We start from the raw sequence: 18,900 nt of genomic DNA on the forward strand, positions 1-18,900 counted from the left end.
TCAACACATTTACTGTACAGCATCTTAGTAAGGAGCAAATTAAGACAGGTTCCTTTTTAAAAAAACTCCCCAGGCCTTTATAACTTTTCTTTTTTATGAACTTTCTTCGCTTCTGCTTTCGACTAGAAGCAACTGAATAGTTTTGTTTTCAATCAACGAAACATGGAAATCGGGGAGTTTAGAACTGTGGGGGGGGGGGGGGGGGAGAGGCAAATATTACAATTACATCACGTTTTAATCCAGGCTGCCTACACTATGGTTTCCTTCCAATACGGGTGAGTTAAAAAGCCTTCTCCATGTTCATAATATAAATCTAAATTATTATATGTACTTATTCACACTTCAAAAGGACAATATTCAGATTTGATAGTAATATTATAAGGAGTCTGCAAACAAAGAAAATCCAAGATGCCCCGGTACACTGCAGTTGAGTGTAACAGGCCCCCCCTGTACGAAGCCTGGGTTACATTTATCTCAGAATTGACCAATAACTACTTAATTTGGAATATTTTAATTTACTCGATCACCAGGTACCATGAAGAAAGAAAATTCTTGTTAAGAGTTTTCACGCGTCTTAAAAAAGAAAGACAAATTTCTACCGAGAGCGCTGGCACGTTTCGTTTCTATGGTAACCACCAGGAAGACAACTTCGTCTTCACTGACATGAGTAACCAATCTCACAAATACATTTTCTTTGCCTGCGCACTGTTGAGTTTTTTTTCAAGATCTAGGCCAGGAACGTGCGATAAGAAATTCATCTTGTAGGATAAGTTTTCGAGTTTCAAAGACTAAGAACCAAAGAACGCTATGTGGACAGACACCACGCGCTAAATCCCCCGTCACCCACCCCAAACGAAGTTCTCCTTTTCTCGGCACAGAACGATACAGCTGATAGACAAAAAAAGCCACAGAAAACTAAGCGCTACATTATTCCACTGCATCAAATTTTTTTTGTACACTACTTTAAAAGGCTGGTTTCTGATATAATTTAATCGCTGGTATATTTGGAGTAGACATTGAAGCCGACACCCCGCTGCATTCCCCGTCCCATATCGGAATAAAACAGCCGAATGTTTGTGTGGTATAATAGCACAGCACATGGCAAGCAGCCTTGGTCAGGGCTGTTCAGAAAGCTGGACGAAAAGTTGGGGAAGGAGAAGAGGGAACCCATCACTGAAGCTCATACTGGCGGAGATGCATCCACTGGATTATGTCGCGGCAGTCGTTGAACACCCGTCGAATATTCTCCGTGTCTACTGCGAATGTAAAGTGTGAATAATAGTAATGCTTACCATTTCCGCTGGCTGTGCTGATCCGCTAGATGAGACAAAAGGGAACTGTTACATGAAATCCCAAGGTAATATGACACGCGGCGAGGGTAGAGGGTTGGGGGGAGAGGAAGTTTCCAAAATGGAATATTGGAGTTGTTTCCCAAGTGGTTAATTCCTCGTACGGATAGAAGCTGATATCTATCAGAAGTAGAGAGCTAAATGTGATTGTTACGTAATCATAATGCCAAAAGAGAAAACTCGTGCAATCTTTTACATCACTTTGAAGGCTGTCCTACAATTAGGAAATAAAGACATCGACGAGGCTCCCTTTAAATGAGAATCCAAGCAGTACTTACAAGGAATTCATCACGAATAAAACATTTAGCTCTTGTCAGCTATTCCTCATCCCCAGGCTCTGCCGTGGCTAAACAAAAAAAGAAGGTAAGTGAAGAGACGATGGACTTTTGTTAGAGAAGATACTACAGAAGATACAGGCTAGTGCCCATCTCATTTCATTTTGTTTTAAAATTCAGACACAAAGAAGAGAGCTTTCTACAATATAAAATCTGAGTGACCGCATAACCAAGGGAAGAGGAAATTCGTCTTGACTTCAGTTAACTGAAGGATGGGTAGCAACTACCCGGTGAATAAATTGCTATTAGTTTCCTAACCGCGTTGACACTGTTATGTTGGTCATTGTGGCGCACATCAACTTATCAGCTAGAAAAAACTATCATAGATTCACGTTAGATTGCCTGACTCAAATCAGTGCACACTGAGCACTAATGCACTTTCACTTTCACTTGCACTCAATACACTACCTACACCAAATCAAACATATTTCCTGACCATTAACCAAAGGAACTGACTGAAGACGTAAAACAGCCACGATTCAGATAGCAGGGAATGTTTAAATTTCCGAAAAGTTAGTGAATACTTTGTAGCTCAATTTATAATCAAATTTTAAAGAGCAGATACGGCTAAAAAATACACTAACGTGCTTGTTAATGACATAGTAACTAAGCACAAAGCAAAATAAGTAGAAATGCACCAATCGCGACTCAAAAACATGACCTTTTTAAACCTCTGAGCTCTTCCACAGTTAACGTCAAGTCATTGAAAGGAACAGTATATAAAGCCCTCGTCAAAAACCGAACTCCATTTTTTCTAGAGAAAAGGGTTTTTTTTCCGTCTCGTCACAAGCTTCTGACAAAAAAAATCTGATCCCCATGAGGAATCGGACCACAGGGTTCGTATTAGGTGTTCCCATTTCCTAACACTAAGACACAGAGACTCTACAGTGAGCTACACCATTATGAGGTTGATTTTCTTCTGTACGTCTTACCATCAGGAGGAGTTCTGTAACGCGCAAAGTCCGGGAAATAGTCCTCAATCTTGGACTTGCCAGCCCGCACCTTTTCTTTAAGCAAATCTTGTTTGTTGAGAAATAGTATTACTGAGATTGTTCTCAACCATCTGGGAAGAAATAAAACAATTACAATATTACTTTTACTTGTTCTGCCGTTAAGCCCTTGTTACATTCTTACCAAATTTCTAACGAATGAAGACAGACTCAAAGCATTACAGTCTTTAAAAAATATATATGCTTGGAAGGATCTTTAGGTAAAGCTGGGAGAGTATAATCCCTTTAAACCATTGGCTTGATTCCACATGCATTCCACATTTATAATTCCTATTTAAGAACAGAACAATGGAAAACGATTTTTTCGAATTTGACTGACATCAAAACTTCAAAACATTTTTTGGCAACTTCAGAAAACATTCCATGTAAATAATTTTCAAAATGTTGTTTAATACTTAAGAAATCACATCTAATGGTGATTTATGGCAAGACTTGGGCATGTGTTTGGTACACTATTAACACTGCGTGGGAACCACAAAGCTAGCAATAAACAGAAATTCACCCCTTCCATCACATTATCTGCTGGGTTTGTGCAAAACATAAAACTTGACTGCAACTATAGTACTAATGTACTACATACTACGTAATTACTGCTCTACAGATGCACAGACAGTTCAAAAATGCCTTAAGGCACCATGAACATAGACATAGCTTAATTCAAAAGATCAAAAAGTAGACATTAACATTGTGGCTAAAAATACGGGCGGCCCAGGCTCCAGCTGTGAGATTATCATCTTGCACAATAACAGTCATGGCGGACTATTATAAGAGTTTGTTTGGGAATATTTACGACCGCTTTAAGGAATAAAAAATTACGTCAAATTCTCAATAGAAATACCTCACCTTACTCCCAAAGTGTATCACTTGTTATCTGACCGCTTACTTCGATGAAAAGAACCCATTTTAGCGAGTTGTCCATTTCGAGGTTTTCAACGTACCTAAGAAAAGTCCTTTTCTTGAACACTTCCTAAAAGTGTTGATTGCACAAATATCTGTTACTGCTGTAATAAACAAAGGAAGCATTGGAAAGGGCATCGGTGGCATCGGGAGGGGCATCAAGAAGAATCATATTTACGTTTTGTAACTTACTGCGTGACGTGCGTGGCGAAAAAAGAAAACTATAACCGTGGTCCCCAAATGAATTCTCCCACCTTTGCCCAAAAAATTTAAAAATTTTTCGCAACTTCGCCTGTTCCTGTTCGTAGGTCTGGCCAAGCCTTTATGGTCATTGGCCCCCGTATAGCCGCTAACCGTGGCTTATAAATACAGGCGTTTAGTGTTATATATTACTTGTAAAACTCCCCGAAGAAGGCTACGACAGTTAGACGAAACGCGTCGGAGAATAGAGAAGTTTTACAACTACTGTTCGCAGAGTGCTGCTCATCAGTTTAGATTTAAATACAATTTAAAAAAATTAGTTGCGATAGCTGAGGCCAGTTTTTCCATGCAAATCGTCTGGATATACCTTTCACGGAGACGCCCACACAACATTATTTGAACTTATTGGAACTCTTAACTAATTTTGTCATGTCAGCTTCCAGTTTGAATTCCTTCAGAACTCGATTACTGAATATCCCTGTACACAGTTTTGTTTTGTTATCTGGAACAGTGGTAAAAAGTATTATTAAACTTGTTAAAATTTCACCTGCCGTTCGGTTCGGACGTTAAGTTTTCATCCCGAGTGCATTTGTTAAATTGAATAGGAAAAAAAAAACACTTCGAACGGAAAACAGAATTATTTTAACGTCTGGATCTTTTGTAAAAAGATCTCCTGAACGAGTTGCCTTGATTATAAATATTTAAGCATGGTAAACGCATTAGCCTCGACTCAGCTGTTTCTCGAAGCTCAGTGTTTTCCTGCTTGCCTTTTTCCACGTGAAATGGGGCGATTGAATTTTACATAATAAACACTAAAAGAACTACAGCTGATGGAAATTTTAAATTTCTTATCTTAGGCTGAGTATACAAACTTATTCATGACTCAAAAAATATACAAATCGAGAACAAAATTTTTGTAGAGTTGCTTAGCTTTGCATTTTTCTGGAATCGAAAGTCGATATTGCAAAATCCAAGTGAAAAGCAAGCCAACTGTGATTAATGCCTTAAACAAGGCAAGATACTTTTTTTTCGTCATACAACAAGTTACATATCGTAAATATCATTCTTCTTGATGCCTTCCCGATGCCTGCGTTCGTTAATATAGCAGCAAAAATATTGTTCCAGTCAAAGCGTATGGAAAATTGCTGAACTTTTTAAGTAGCGAAGTATAACTTGGTAACATTTTGGCTTTACAACACGATTGTTTTCTGCAAGTTACAAAACGTAAATATGATTCTTCTTGGTGCTTTTCCGAATACCACCGATGCCTTTTCCGATGCATCCATTATTTATTACAGCGGTAAAAGATATATGTGCAATCAACACTTTTCGTAACATTTTATTTTATTTTATTAACATTTTGGCTTTACAAATACTATTCTTTTCTGCAACTACAACTGATATGTCTCTATATGAATTATTAAAGTTGTTTCCCCGCTGACCACTTGTATTTCGGTCATTTCTTCTTCCCCCGCTACTCGAACGTGGTGTAATAACTCCCTCTCCCTTTTCGTCGCGAGCAATGCATGGTTTGTTTACAGAAAAAGTGGAATCATCGTTCCTGTATGCTCAGCACGAAATGGAAGAACCCAGTATAAAGTATATTCTTCTACGCGGTTGTGTCGAACTCTCGGTTGAAAAAAACATGTTGTCGCTCGGCCTTACGACGAAGTCTACACCAATGCAAGTTTTGCAAGGCGAGCTATTAGAAGGTGTTCCTGAGGCTGAACAGCCTACAGACTCAACTAAAGTTGCTGTTGTTGGAATTGAACGTAAATCATTACGTCTTGAATGTCCTACGGAGGATATGGCTCGACTATCTGAGGAAGACACCAACTTGCTTTTAGCAATTACTTCAGCTGAAAGAAGATACCTAACGTATTTAGATAGGAAACGTCTGACATTTGGACGACAATTGTTACCCGGAAGTGCTGTTTCGTTGAAGTGAAAGAAGTTTCAAAGGTTTTGCCTGGTACATAGGTAAATTACCGCCCAGTCTGGGAACTTGGTTTGGAGTTGAACTCATTGTAAGTACTCGTTCACTAGTGAAGTCGTGTTGTTGGATGTAACAATTTACGTTATGAAAATTTTCTACAGATAGCAACAACACAGATTTTACGAAATTATCATGGAGACAACATTTCACACCGAGTTAAACTGAGTTCTTAACTTCTCATCAGTATTTCAGTTAACCTGCTCAGACTTACTAAAGTTGATTTCAACTTCTAGAATCTTGTCTTCGATGTCTACCTTCCAAGAAGACTCTTAGACTGAAGGGATTTAAGCTTTGATGCACCTGTGTATAGTTTTGAAAATTCACCTCTCTTGATTTACCAGTATCAACAACTTCATTTTACATGGGCTTCCTTTCCAGGATTTCTAACTTCACAGTAAATAATGTTGTTGATTCCGTTGTTTGTGCTTTTATAAAGAACCAAAACAACCCCATAGAAAAGTCTTATTGTGTTAAGCTTTGCCAATTAGCATGGAAACTGTCACCCTGCTCTTAAGTGAATTTTTGAAGCTGTCTTCCACCTTCTTTTACAGAGCTGGGACTTTCACAAATCTCAAAAATAGTTTCTTAACCTTTAATTTGTGACCTTTCAAGGAGATTCTGCTCATCAAAGCCAGGAAAGTGATAATTAACATCACCTTACTTGGAAAATTCACAATTTTGTTTACTTTCAACACACTTCATTAATACAGCAAACTATAAAAACAGTTTCATCTAGGACAACCTTGTCACTTTCCTGAGGTAACATTTGTGACCTGCTTTAGAAAAACTCATAACCACAGGTTTTAGATTTCAAACCGAATTCTGTTTGCTTGCAGATTCTTAGCAATTCAAAGTAGCAATTCAAACTAGCATACCATGGCATGAAATTGCGCCTAATACAGGCGCCAATGTGACTAAATTTTTCACTTTGGTGACCAAATCCTGAAAATTAGTCGCCAAATTGGCAACTAGAATGTTTCATCATAACCTTAACTAGAGATATAGTGAATTAAAAAGATTTGCAAAGACAAATCCGCGGCAAACTTCCTCGTTAAGTTTGTTTCCAAAACACAGCACATGCATCTCAATCAATAACTAGATGCCATCTAGGATTTAGGTAAGCTTAAACATTGCATATCATCCATCCTAGTGTCCACTTTGTAGCACGTTAAAGATCTTTTCCCTAACTTAATTTCTAGAACGATGACAGCGTAAAAAAAAGGTTTTGTTTGTCGTTCAAAATGGCAACCAACTTTTTTGAATTGGCCACCACTTTGAAGAATTCAGGAGCCAAGTGGCTATCAGAAAAAAAAATTAATTTCACACCCTGCATACCTTCTCAAGTAGCTTAAGTGACTGTTGAAAAAGTTCCAACAGTTGTTTGAACTGTTTTGGCATCTATTCAGTTAAAATCTCCTCTTGTTTTAAAAGAGGAGGGTGACATACAATTGCAAACAATTTGCATCTACTAAGACAACTATCACCCCAGTTTGAACAATAATTTCTCTAAGTTTCAAAATGACAAGTGTTTTGATTGAAACAAGTGAGTGTTAAATTTTAAGGCAAAGACAATTTTCTCCATCAAACCCAAGTATCTTATTATCACTGCACTATGAAGTTTTGTATATTGATTAGCAGCAAGGAGCAGCTACATGTAGTTGAAAGGAAATTCTTAGATTCATAGTAGTAAGATCTAGTGGAAAGAAACTGACTATTATTTAGAATGAGCATCTCAAGAATTCAATGAGCTATTTTTTGCCCACAACTTGGATTTTTTTTCTACTTCATAACTGTCATGAAGTCACTAGTAAAGTTCACAAACAATATGTCATTGTAAAACTTGCCTTTCAAACAGTTATGTGCAAGGTGTCATCTCTATTTAAGAATATGTCATGTTTACTGTTAAGATTTTAAAATCCTACTTTCTTGATGGTATGGTGTACATGTATGTTGCACTCTGGATACTGAACAGTCAGTAGGGGATAAAATTCTCATTGATTACAGTGGCACCCATGGGAATGATAATGATGATGATAATGATGAAAGTCCTGATGATGGTTAATGATGACAGTAATCTTCAATAATAATGATTATGATCTGTGGTTTAACATATCTAGGAACATCCAGGGTCAGGAACGTGCGATGGAACATTTAGAAACAAGCGATACTTTACCTGTGAGCCAGACTGTGGGATTTTTGTTGGACTGGACAAATTGACACCTAGAGATGATGAAGATGACTTGAAATCTTCAAAAATTGGGAAAAAAGACAAAATGGAAGTACCCAGTATGAACTTTATTATTCTAAGGGATTGTTTCGGACATGTAGTTGAAAAAAACATGTGGACACTGGGCTTTACGACAAAGTCTAAACAAATCAGTGTTTTACGAGGTGAGTTATCAGAAGCTCTTCCAGAGGCTGAACAGCCTGCAGACTTAACTAAAGTAGCTCTTGTTGGAATTGAATGTAAATCATTATGTCTTGAGTGTCCAATGAAGGATATGGCTCGACTATCTGAGGAAGAAACTAACTTGCTTTTAGCAATTACTTCACCTGAAGGAAGATACAAAGCATATATAGATAGGAAACATATGACATTTGGCCAACAATTGTCAATTGGAAGTGATGTTTGGGTTGAAGTGGAAGGAATCACACAGATTTTGCCTGGTACTGTTTGGTATAAAGGTGTATTACCGCCCAATCTGGGAACTTGGTTTGGAGTTGAACTCATTGTAAGTACTCATGCACTAGTTAAGTCGTGTTGCTGGCTGTAACAATTTACATTATGTACATTTTGTACAGATAGCAACACAACTAAGGTACCACGTAATACTGAGTTAAGCTTGCTTTTACACCTCCCGAGTATTTCAATGTCCTCAATGTCTATCTTCCTAGGAGACCCTTAGACTGAAGGGGAGATTTAAATGATTCATTCAATAGTATGTAATAGAAAAACTTGCCCTTCAAATGGTCATGTGCAATATGTCATCTCCAATTAAGAATAATGTCATGCTCTCTGTTAAGATTTTAAAATCCTGCTTGGTATGGTGTACATGTATGTTACACACTGGATTCTGAACAGTGTGTATGGGATAACATTTTTATTGATTGCGATGGCACCCATGGTGATGATGATGATGATACTGATGAAAGTCATGATGACAATACTCTTTAAATTAATGATTATGATCTGTGGTTTAATATATCTAGAAACATCCAGGGTCAGGAACATGCAATGGAACATTTAGAAACAAGCGATACTTTGTCTGTGAGCCAGACTGTGGGGTTTTTGTTGGACTGGACAAATTGACACCTAGAGAACATGAAGATGACTTGAAATCTTCAAAAATTGCAGGACAAGACGAAAACATTCAGGCTGAACTTAAATCAAGTCTTCAGGATTCTATATCGTCATTTTGGAAGGGAAAACACGAGCAAAGGCCATTTCAAGGAATTCGTGGAGTGCTTAAGATTAATGAAAGAGTTGTGACAGTTATTGAGGATAGTCCAGCCAGGGGAACTGTGCGATATATTGGTGAGGAAGAGGATTCAACTAGAAATTTTCGTACAATTGTAGGATTAGAACTGGTAAGTTCATGAACATGCTTGTTTAACCAAATGTGATTAAGCTTTGTATTTAATAAACTGTTATCCAGCTATCAGAGGAGATTAAACTGAATGATTAGTTTCGTTTTCCCGTTGCATTTTCGTGCGTGAAAATGGGTCTATAGTTTCTGCAAAGAGGAAATAAAAGAAAGAAAAGAAATGATTGATAGGTGTAGGGTGTAAGGTGTAGGGTGTAGGGTGTAGGGTGTAGGGTGTAGGGTGAAGGGTGTAGGGTGTAGGGTGTAGGGTGTAGGGTGTAGGATGTAGGGTGTAGGGTGAAGGGTGTAGGGTGTAGGGTGTAGGGTGTAGGGTGAAGGGTGTAGGGTGTAGGGTGTAGGATGTAGGGTGAAGGGTGTAGGGTGTAGGGTGTAGGATGTAGGGTGAAGGGTGTAGGGTGTAGGGTGTAGGGTGTAGGGTGAAGGGTGTAGGGTGTAGGGTGTAGGGTGTAGGGTGAAGGGTGTAGGGTCTAGGGTCTAGGGTCTAGGGTGAAGGGTGAAGGGTGTAGGGTGTAGGGTGTAGGGTGTAGGTTTCGGATGGGTCGAGTAACATTGAGTAACTGACGTTTGCATTTTTGCAAAAGAAAAACAGCTTTCACCTTCAAAAGATTTCAATGAAAAATATCGTTCAAAAAATATATGAAATAAACTCAGACATACGTATATTACGGTCTATTGCCGTTTATATCTGAATAATTGTAGGCAAAAATAAATTGTATTGGTGCCACGCCTCCCGTACTCTCCTCTACAGTCGTTGTTTGGTCTCGTCATGCAACACGCCCTCTTCCACGTTTAGTGACGAAACCAAACATTGTGGCCAGCTGGAAAGCTAAGACAAGGCTTAGTGCTGTTCCTTCGTGAGAGACAAATCAACATTATTTGGTTACAGCTAGTTGCCTAAAAATATTTTTTCACATAATTTTGCCGTGGGAAGCAAACCAAAACTATATTTTATCTCCAATAGCCTCAAACCAGAGATATTTTGTGGCCTCCGTTCTTCAAAAAAGTGAAAATACAATAGACGAAGAGAATAGTCCATTTTACAGTTGTGTACTTGGTTGCCAAGCCTTTGAACAGGAGTGAGGCTAAGGGTGACCTTGTTATGATACAAACCTTGCTTCTTTTGAAATGCAAATTAATTTGTTATCATGCTAACTAGATTCTGGTCTCTAACACAACAAGGTCACCTTCAGCCTCACTCCAAATCAAAGGCTTGGCAACTAAGTACACAACTGTAAAATGGCCTATTGTATCATATTTCAAAGGTTTTCACGTAGGCATAACAACGTTCCTCATTTGGTTGTTGCCTTTCTGGACTTTGCCTAGTGCGTGTGGAATACGTGATAAAGTATTGGCGGGTAGTTTACAAAAAATTAAGACATTACAGGGTGAAGTCTAAGGTGGTGGAAAGCGAATTTGATTGGTAGAAAACATCTAAGCACGTGAGAAGTGCGTGGAAAATTGACTAATATATTTCATGTGGGGGAGGATTATGTCATAAAATTTAGGTTGTTTACTGGAAGCTTTTCATTAGAGAAAACTAATTCCATACTGATAGGTAAACATGTAATTATAGAAAGAAAACAACGTTTAAGCACAAGATGTAATTCGTAGAGAACTTTTAAAAGCGCAGAAACAGTCATTTCTTATCGCAGTCGACGAAGAAAGTAAATGTAACTTGCTGATCTTTTCAACCTTCGCCAGAAGAGCAAAAAGTGAAAAAGTACTTGAAAAATGTTCTAGTTAATTTTCCAATGTCAAGGTTAGAGTTCTTTGACTTGATTGGCTCATTTGTAAAATCACGCGCGCCGTGCGTGAATAAAAAAAGAATACAAAGGGGGAGAGGAAGAGAAAAATTGTTATTTTAAATTTAAAAACAAAGGAGGTGTTCTGTCTTCATCTGCGATAGAAGTCACGGGTTTAGGCCACAGGCAGACCACTTATTGGTGCGACAGGAAGGATAAACTTTTTTAATTTAAAGGAATGCGTAAAGGACTGAAATATTAAACCAAACACCGTATCTTTGTCTAAAAAGCTTTAATAATATAAAACGAAATGTTGGTACACGTTAGTATAGCGTTGTTAGCCTAGAACTACCAAACTCTGATTAGTCAATTCGAGGCAAACAATTAAGTGCATTAACATTTCGTTTCACTTTAAATGAGGTTTTTGGACAAAAATGCTGTAAATGTTATCTTTCACTCCTGTAAGAAGTTTTCCCTACCACGTGGTCGACCTGTTGGGTGATCTGCCTGTGGTTAGGTTGTCCAGCATTAAACTGCAGAGGGAAACTGGTAACTGCAACGTTCTTCGTCAGCTCATGTATCAATGATGAGCAGAGTTGACAAAGAATTAAAAATTTTCATTTTACGTTCCGAAGGCATAATTTAAAAGAAACTGATTGGGACGTAGCTAGTTTTGATTGGAATATAATTCGAGCGTTACTTCTTTAAAATTAGGTCCGATTTTGTTTTGTTTTCTTATTGCAGATTTTTTTAAGCGAACCTACTGAAACTAAAAGTGCATATACAAGCTGGGTAATAGAGTTTAAACTGGTTGTAAGAAAAACATCTACACTGTAATTGGCGAATTAGTGTTTTAAAAGTTGTTGTGTCCGTCTGTCACATTTTTATTTAGGATGAAAGATTGGGATTTGGTTGTGGTAAAAGACGTGGCTCTCAAAAGTTTGTTTGTAAGAGGGATTTTGCATTATTTGTACCATTGGAAACTGTCATACCAGAGAAGGACTTTGATGGTTATTTTGGAGAAGCTGCAGGACAAGAAGCTCAGGGAAAGCGGGAGCAAATTCATGAAGACGAAATGTATGCAAGATCAATGAGCTGTGGTAATTTACCATCAGGTAGACAAATGATTTGATATCTCAGTTGTTTTATAAATTTTTGGTTCACCTAGTCAAGCACACCATGCATTATGAAGCAGAAAATCACAATCTGTGAACTGATGTCTCTTTCACTCGATTCCCAGAAAATATTCAGATGTTGAGAAATTGTTCTTCCAATTAAAAAATAGTGGGGTAGCAGATTGAAACTTTTAATGTTTGTTTCTTGGACATTTTAAAACACTGAAGCTTTAGTTGTATGGTGACATGGTGTCCTCGAGTGCTTTTTTTCCTCTGAATTTTTAGATCTTTTGCAAGTAAAATTATTTGTATGAATGGTTTGTGATAGATTGATTTGCAACTTTGCTATTACTGGGGTCAGAATGAATACTGGGATTGACCAACACTCTACCAGGTCCCTCAAAGGGCATGTTGTTTTGCGCGGCCTTGATCTTTGTTGTTGTTGTGTGAGATGCAGAGCCGAAAAAAGTGTTGCAAATTCCTCTAAAGTTGGATATTTGCATACCTTTTTTCTTTCCGAAGAGATCATTGATCTATGTGGGGACGTGTAAGGTACAAAATTTTTACAAAAACCCGGCTTTTATTTTCAATTCGTGGGTTCATGTAGACTTCCGTGATAAGTAGTCATACACCATCCGTTTCATTCCATTTTGCGCAACCTTGATTTTTTTAGTTACAGAGTCTCAAAAATATCCAGGTCTTAACGATGAATCGTGCTGGGATTTTAAAGATGAAAACTTTAAAAGACAAGCATGGGAATCTGTTTTCCTCTTTTCTTTTATACGTCCCTTTAACGACTTCAAATGAAAAATGAACCTTTAAAGAAGAAAGGAAAGCAAACGCTCATGTTAATTCAGTCGCCATGTTTAATCTTTGAAAAAGCCTGCGGTTTATTGATTCACACAAGGTCGTAACACTGGTGACTACGCTTATAATTGTTGTTGCGATTACGACGATCGCGCACTGGTGTGAACCAGCCTTTCTAACACTGAGAACTAAGTTTCTGAATGATGTCATGATAAGGTGCAGTGCAGTTCACGAATTTCTGGACTGTCACAGGCAGAAGTGTTGTCAAATTATTTGTGAAATTTGAACAGCATTCAAACATAACCCTATTGTTGTGACCAATTTGAGTAAGAGTCTAAAATAGCTTGAAAAAAAAAACGTAAAAATCGTACATTATTTTACTTTATTGTTTCCTTTTCTTGAGATGCATGCAATGAATGTGCCAAAAAAACTAAGACGAACTAATTCATTGAATTCTTCTGGAGTAGAAGCAATCATAATCTGTGAACCGATTCCCCTTTCACTCATTTCCCATAAGCTTAAAGCATTTAAATGTTGAGACTTAAAAAAAGAAGCCTATTCAATTTGAGCATCAGTTTTACCTTGAACCTTTTGAAACACTTAAGTTTTAGATGCATGGTGACATGTCGTAAAGTGCATTTTTTTCTTAATTCTCAGGTCTTTTGCAGGTAGAATTATTTGTATGAATGGTTTGCGATGGTTTAATTGTCAGACAAGTTTTGAAATTGGAAAGGCATCTGGGGGTACTTTTATTGTAGTAGTGCATAGAACATAGCTTGAAGCATTGTGGTGAGGAAAACATGGTGGATTCATTTTGTATCTTCATCTTAGTTACTAGTACGGAATCTGTCAAAAAACTAAGAAGAGCAACTTTAATGACCTTTGCTGAAACAGAACTCATGATGGCAGCTGAAGAATCCAGCAAAACCAATCGACAGAAATTTATAGAGAAACGACGTCAGATGCTCAGGAAGTATGAGTTTAAAAACCTGCTCAGTGACAATCAAGATAATGCTGTCATCACACACGATGCAGAAAGGAGAGACAGTACCGAAGATTTTCACTTTAATGATGCTCCTTTCAAAGACACTCCTCTGGTCAGTTGTGGTCAAACTTGGGAAAGGACGGTTCACCTCGGTTTGGCGAGTAGTGACCCCGAGAATAGAAGACGAAAAACTCTTGGTAAGTTTCAAACATAAAGTGGTTCTTTACAAGCAACATAACATCAGGCAGGCATCTTCCAAGTACATGCATCTTGTGTAAAATACCTACTCTAAACTAGCACTTTCATCCATGTTCATCTAGTGAGTGTGAGTGAAATGTCTTTTACTGTCGGGACAAGAATATTTTTCGCTCTGTAATGTAGAAATTGTCCATCAGATTTCTCCCTAGACATCATTTCCTGTCACTACGATGGAAACTCTAGGGAACGGAGGAAATTCATGAGAGTGAATTGATTATAAGATCAGTGAGTTGTAAAAGATACAGTTGCTAGACTCTTTCAACCTTTTTGTGACGATATCCCCTTGAAAGGAGTCTGGCAGTATGTATCAACTTGTAGGAACACCCTGTGTTGTGTGTGGGTTCTCTGCATTTAGAGGTTTCCCATTTTGTCATTTATGTTTCATTCCCCTCCAGAAAAGCAACGGCAATCACGAGACATGGAAGGTCAGCTGCCGAGCTTGCAAGAGAAACCGAGAGAAAATGACGAAGAAGAAAAGAATTTACTCGAACGATTGAGAGAGATGGAGCAGCAGTTGACTCAATTACGAGCACAACTGGAAAAGAAAGAGTCGGAAAAGCAGGAACAAGGTGACAGATTACAGAGACAGTTGCGGGAGATGGAGCAACGGTTGGCAGACGAACACGAACGACTGCAGGAGAAGCATGATCAGCCTGTGAACCCCGAAGCACAAGTGAAACAGATGGAGGAACAGCTGACAAACGCTCAAGGACAGTTACAAGAGAAGCATGATCAGTTAGTGAACTCCAAAGCACAAGTGAAAAAGATGGAGGAACAGCTAACAAACGCTCAAGGAAAGTTACAAGAGAAGCATGATCAGTTAGTGAACTCCAAAGCACAAGTGAAAAAGATGGAGGAACAGCTAACAAACGCTCAAGGACAGTTACAAGAGAAGCATGATCAGTTAGTGAACTCCAAAGCACCAGTGAAAAAGATGGAGGAACAGCTAACAAACGCTCAAGGAAAGTTACAAGAGAAGCATGATCAGTTAGTGAACTCCAAAGCACAAGTGAAAAAGATGGAGGAACAGCTAACAAACGCTCAAGGACAGTTACAAGAGAAGCATTATCAGTTAGTGAACTCCGAAGCACAAGTGAAAAAGATGGAGGAACAGCTGACAAACGCTCAAGGACAGCTACAAGAGAAGCATGATCAGTTAGTTAACTCAGAGACACAAATCCGGGAAGTAGAGGAACAAGTGACAAACTTACGAAGACAGTTACATGAACATTTAGTGAATTCAGACGTACAAATTAGAGAGGCGACACAGCAATTGACCAATATCCAAGAGCAACTACAGGGAAAAGATGAAGAAATTGCTGGTTTAAAAAATCAGTTAACTGAACTCGAAATGACTCTCTCGACAGCTCAACAATTAGCGTTAAATGCACGTCAACGGCAGGAGTCACCTGACTGGGTCATTTCACGCGATCAAATTCACGTGACAGATAAATGCCTCGGAAGGGGAGGCTGGGGACATGTTGTGGAAGGAAAGTATTGTGGCTGTGTCGTAGCTGTGAAACAAATCCATGAGTTGATTCTTTCCAATCACAACCGCAGTTTGTTTGTGCGAGAAATGAACATAGCTTCAAGATGTCGTCACCCATGTTTGTTGCAGTTCGTGGGGGCCACAAATGACGAAGGAAGTCCTTTGTTTGTCACAGAGCTGATGGAAACAAGTTTACGAGCACTGTTAAAGCGACCGCTTTCCGCTACTGAATTGTTCGTTATTTCCCTGGATGTGGCTCGAGCATTAAACTATCTTCACCAGAAGCAACCATCTCCCATCATTCACCGGGACATCAGCAGTGCAAATGTGTTGCTATGGCGACAAGGTGACCAATGGCGAGCCAAGGTTTCAGATTATGGCACAGCCAATTTCATGCGACACACCATGACAGTTGCACCTGGAGCACCAATTTACAGTGCACCTGAAGCAGTCACTAAAAACCAAACCGTTAAGGTATGTTTGATTTAATATTTGTTTTTTTTCTCCACAATGACCCTTTGTCAATGGTGTGTATCCTCAAATTTTATTCACTTAACGCAAGGTTGCGGTCATTATCACATTGTGATCGACATTATCAATACCACCGAGTTGATTGGCGATATTGTGGTTAATATCATTGAATTTACTGTAAGTTGTTTTCGATATTCAGGTTGATGTTTACAGTTTTGGTGTTCTTCTTTGTGAGATGTCGATCCAGGAAATGCCAGATCCTGAAAAGCGTGAACAGCAAGTTGCACTTGTAACAAACCGTGTGATTCGAGCTCTCATCCGGGGATGCTTGCAAACAGAGCCTGAGGAGAGACCGTGTATGGAGGAAATAATCGATGAACTTGAACAGCCAACGTGAGACAATTTTTGATACTATTGGTTGTGTACAATTAAATATAAAGCGTAAAGGTATTTCCTCAGAAATAATTTGTTCGGTAAGTTAGTTAGTAAGTCTTCAGACACGATCGGTATTATTTTATTATGATGATATAGAGAAGTCGTTCATGATAAAATGCAATTATAGATGAGGATAGCTTTTATCAACAATTTGGTACTGTATCAGCAAAATGTGAGAAAAGATAGCTAGATAGATAGTTTGAATCGTTAGAGAAATTTAGAAAGAAGTACTTTTAGTTCGAATTTCTTTAGTCCATGAAACAATTCAAAATAGTGGTCGTCATGATGTGTTTTGTTGAAAAGCCTTAAATTGTGAAAATAGTCCATTTGGATGTGCTCTGCGCCCATTGACATTCCGCATGCCTATACTGGTACGCGCAAGACGTTGATGCGGTCACCAGAGCGCACAGGATAATTGGTCTTTGTGCGAAATGCGGTACACAGGTCGATTTCACATCGGCTGTTTTGAGCTACGAGACAATATGTATAAGGTGAAAAAGAGAGAGATTATAAGGTTCACCGTAATACGATTTTGTTTTGGTGAACATAGATGAAAGAGAAATACTTTGTAAACGGAACGGAACATTTTCTCTTTATTGTTTTGAAGTGTAGACGTGGTAAACATAGATTTATATTGAATAGAGGGGGTAAGTTACTGAAAAAACCGTGGTGCTGCGTCGGTGAGATAGTATAACAAGGTAATTTAGTGTTATCAATTGAGTTGATACCGTCAAGAGTTTAAGAGCTGACGTTTCGAGCATTAGCCCTTCGTCAATCGCTTTGACAAGGGGCTGACGCTCTAAACGTCAGCTTTTAAACTTTTCACTGTGGCCAAGTTACGTTATCAACTCAGTTGATAATACGAAATTACCTTATAGATTTATATTGGTATGGTTTTTTAACTTTTTTGTAGGCCATGCAAAAAGACAAACTAACTCAATCAAAAACGAAAACAAGAACGAAAAAAACTTAAGTACAGGACCGTTTTGTGGAACAATGATGGAAGGAGTGCTTGCAGAATAACAGATCAGATAGTAAACTGAATGTTGTGCCGCGTAGCACTGGGAACACAAATGGTGAAACAGAGAATTAACTCTGAAGTGTAAATTAAAGTGCTATTTAAACCCATGAATAACCCACAGGGCGTTAGCCCTAATAAAGGGAAACAGGGAACCACACGAGGCAAAGAAAAAATCTTTTGACCTCGGTGGGAATCGAACCCACGACCTCCGGATTAGATCTACCGTTACTCTGCCGACTGAGCTACGAGGTCGCACAGAGAAAGTCGGGGACGATTTAGGATAGTAAATCGCGGCGAAGAGAAAGTAAGGGTACATATGAATGTTGTGCCGCGTAGCACTGGGAACACAAATGGTGAAACAGAGAATTAACGGTAACGGTAGATCTAAGTAACGGTAGATCTAATCCGGAGGTCGTGGGTTCGATTCCCACCGAGGTCAAAAGATTTTTTCTTTGCCTCGTGTGGTTCCCTGTTTCCCTTTATTAGGGCTAACGCCCTGTGGGTTATTCATGGGTTTAAATAGCACTTTAATTTACACTTCAGAGTTAATTCTCTGTTTCACCAGATAGTAAACTGATTAGCTTATATTTCGTACAGGAAATCAGGTTTTGAGCTGAGAGTAGGTTCAAAATACGGCTTGTTTGTTACCTTTTTTGCGCCGAATTAGCAATTTTCTACACAGAAGTACCTCTCTTTCGCATTGTGTTACCTGAAAACTGCATATCTCCCAACCAATCAGAATGAAGAAAATTTGTTATGTAAATTTGTCACCAACATTGAGGGAATAGTTGTTACCACATACTAAAACCGTGAGATAATATAACCCAAAAAGATGATTTCAACTCGCTTATTCCTGCAGCGATAAAAAAATTTATTTTAGTATATATTAAATTTGTTATAATTATCTCTATCGCCAAAAATGTGAAATTTTATGGGATATGACTACCATACACTATGTGTAGCTTTGTTGCGAGGATAGCTGACCTGCGAGCACAAAAAAACTGAAGATCCGTATTTAATGTTGTTAAATATTTAAATCTACCAAGGTATAGCGCAGTATCACTGCTAACACGGTAGTGCTGTAGTAACAAAAGCGAATAAGTTTTGTATCGTGATCCAACCATTGAGTATAACTCAAACTAGAAAATGAAAAAGGAAGATAGATTAAGACCTACCTTAATTTC

At 38.4% G+C, this 18,900-nt stretch overlaps 1 protein-coding gene across 2 annotated transcripts; it reads left to right on the plus strand.

The window, feature by feature from the left end:
* Positions 1-5,249: 5,249 nt before the first annotated feature.
* Positions 5,250-17,251, plus strand: LOC149048169 (uncharacterized). Of its 2 annotated transcripts, XM_089201656.1 has the most exons (7): positions 5,250-5,819; positions 7,906-8,520; positions 8,999-9,376; positions 12,028-12,250; positions 13,889-14,239; positions 14,696-16,263; positions 16,460-17,251. In XM_089201656.1, exons 2-7 carry the CDS (start codon positions 8,062-8,064, stop codon positions 16,655-16,657), a joined length of 3,177 nt encoding a protein of 1,058 aa, XP_089057782.1. In that variant the 5' UTR covers positions 5,250-5,819; positions 7,906-8,061; the 3' UTR covers positions 16,658-17,251. The 2 variants fall into 2 exon arrangements, with proteins under 2 accessions (XP_089057782.1, XP_089057781.1); XM_089201655.1 differs by lacking the exon at positions 5,250-5,819 and having other exon boundaries at positions 7,911-8,520; positions 13,952-14,239.
* Positions 17,252-18,900: the final 1,649 nt, after the last annotated feature.

The sequence above is a fragment of the Pocillopora damicornis genome, chromosome 3, assembly GCF_964200805.1.
Source record: "Pocillopora damicornis chromosome 3, jaPocDami1.2, whole genome shotgun sequence".
Taxonomy (NCBI): Eukaryota; Metazoa; Cnidaria; class Anthozoa; order Scleractinia; family Pocilloporidae; genus Pocillopora; species Pocillopora damicornis.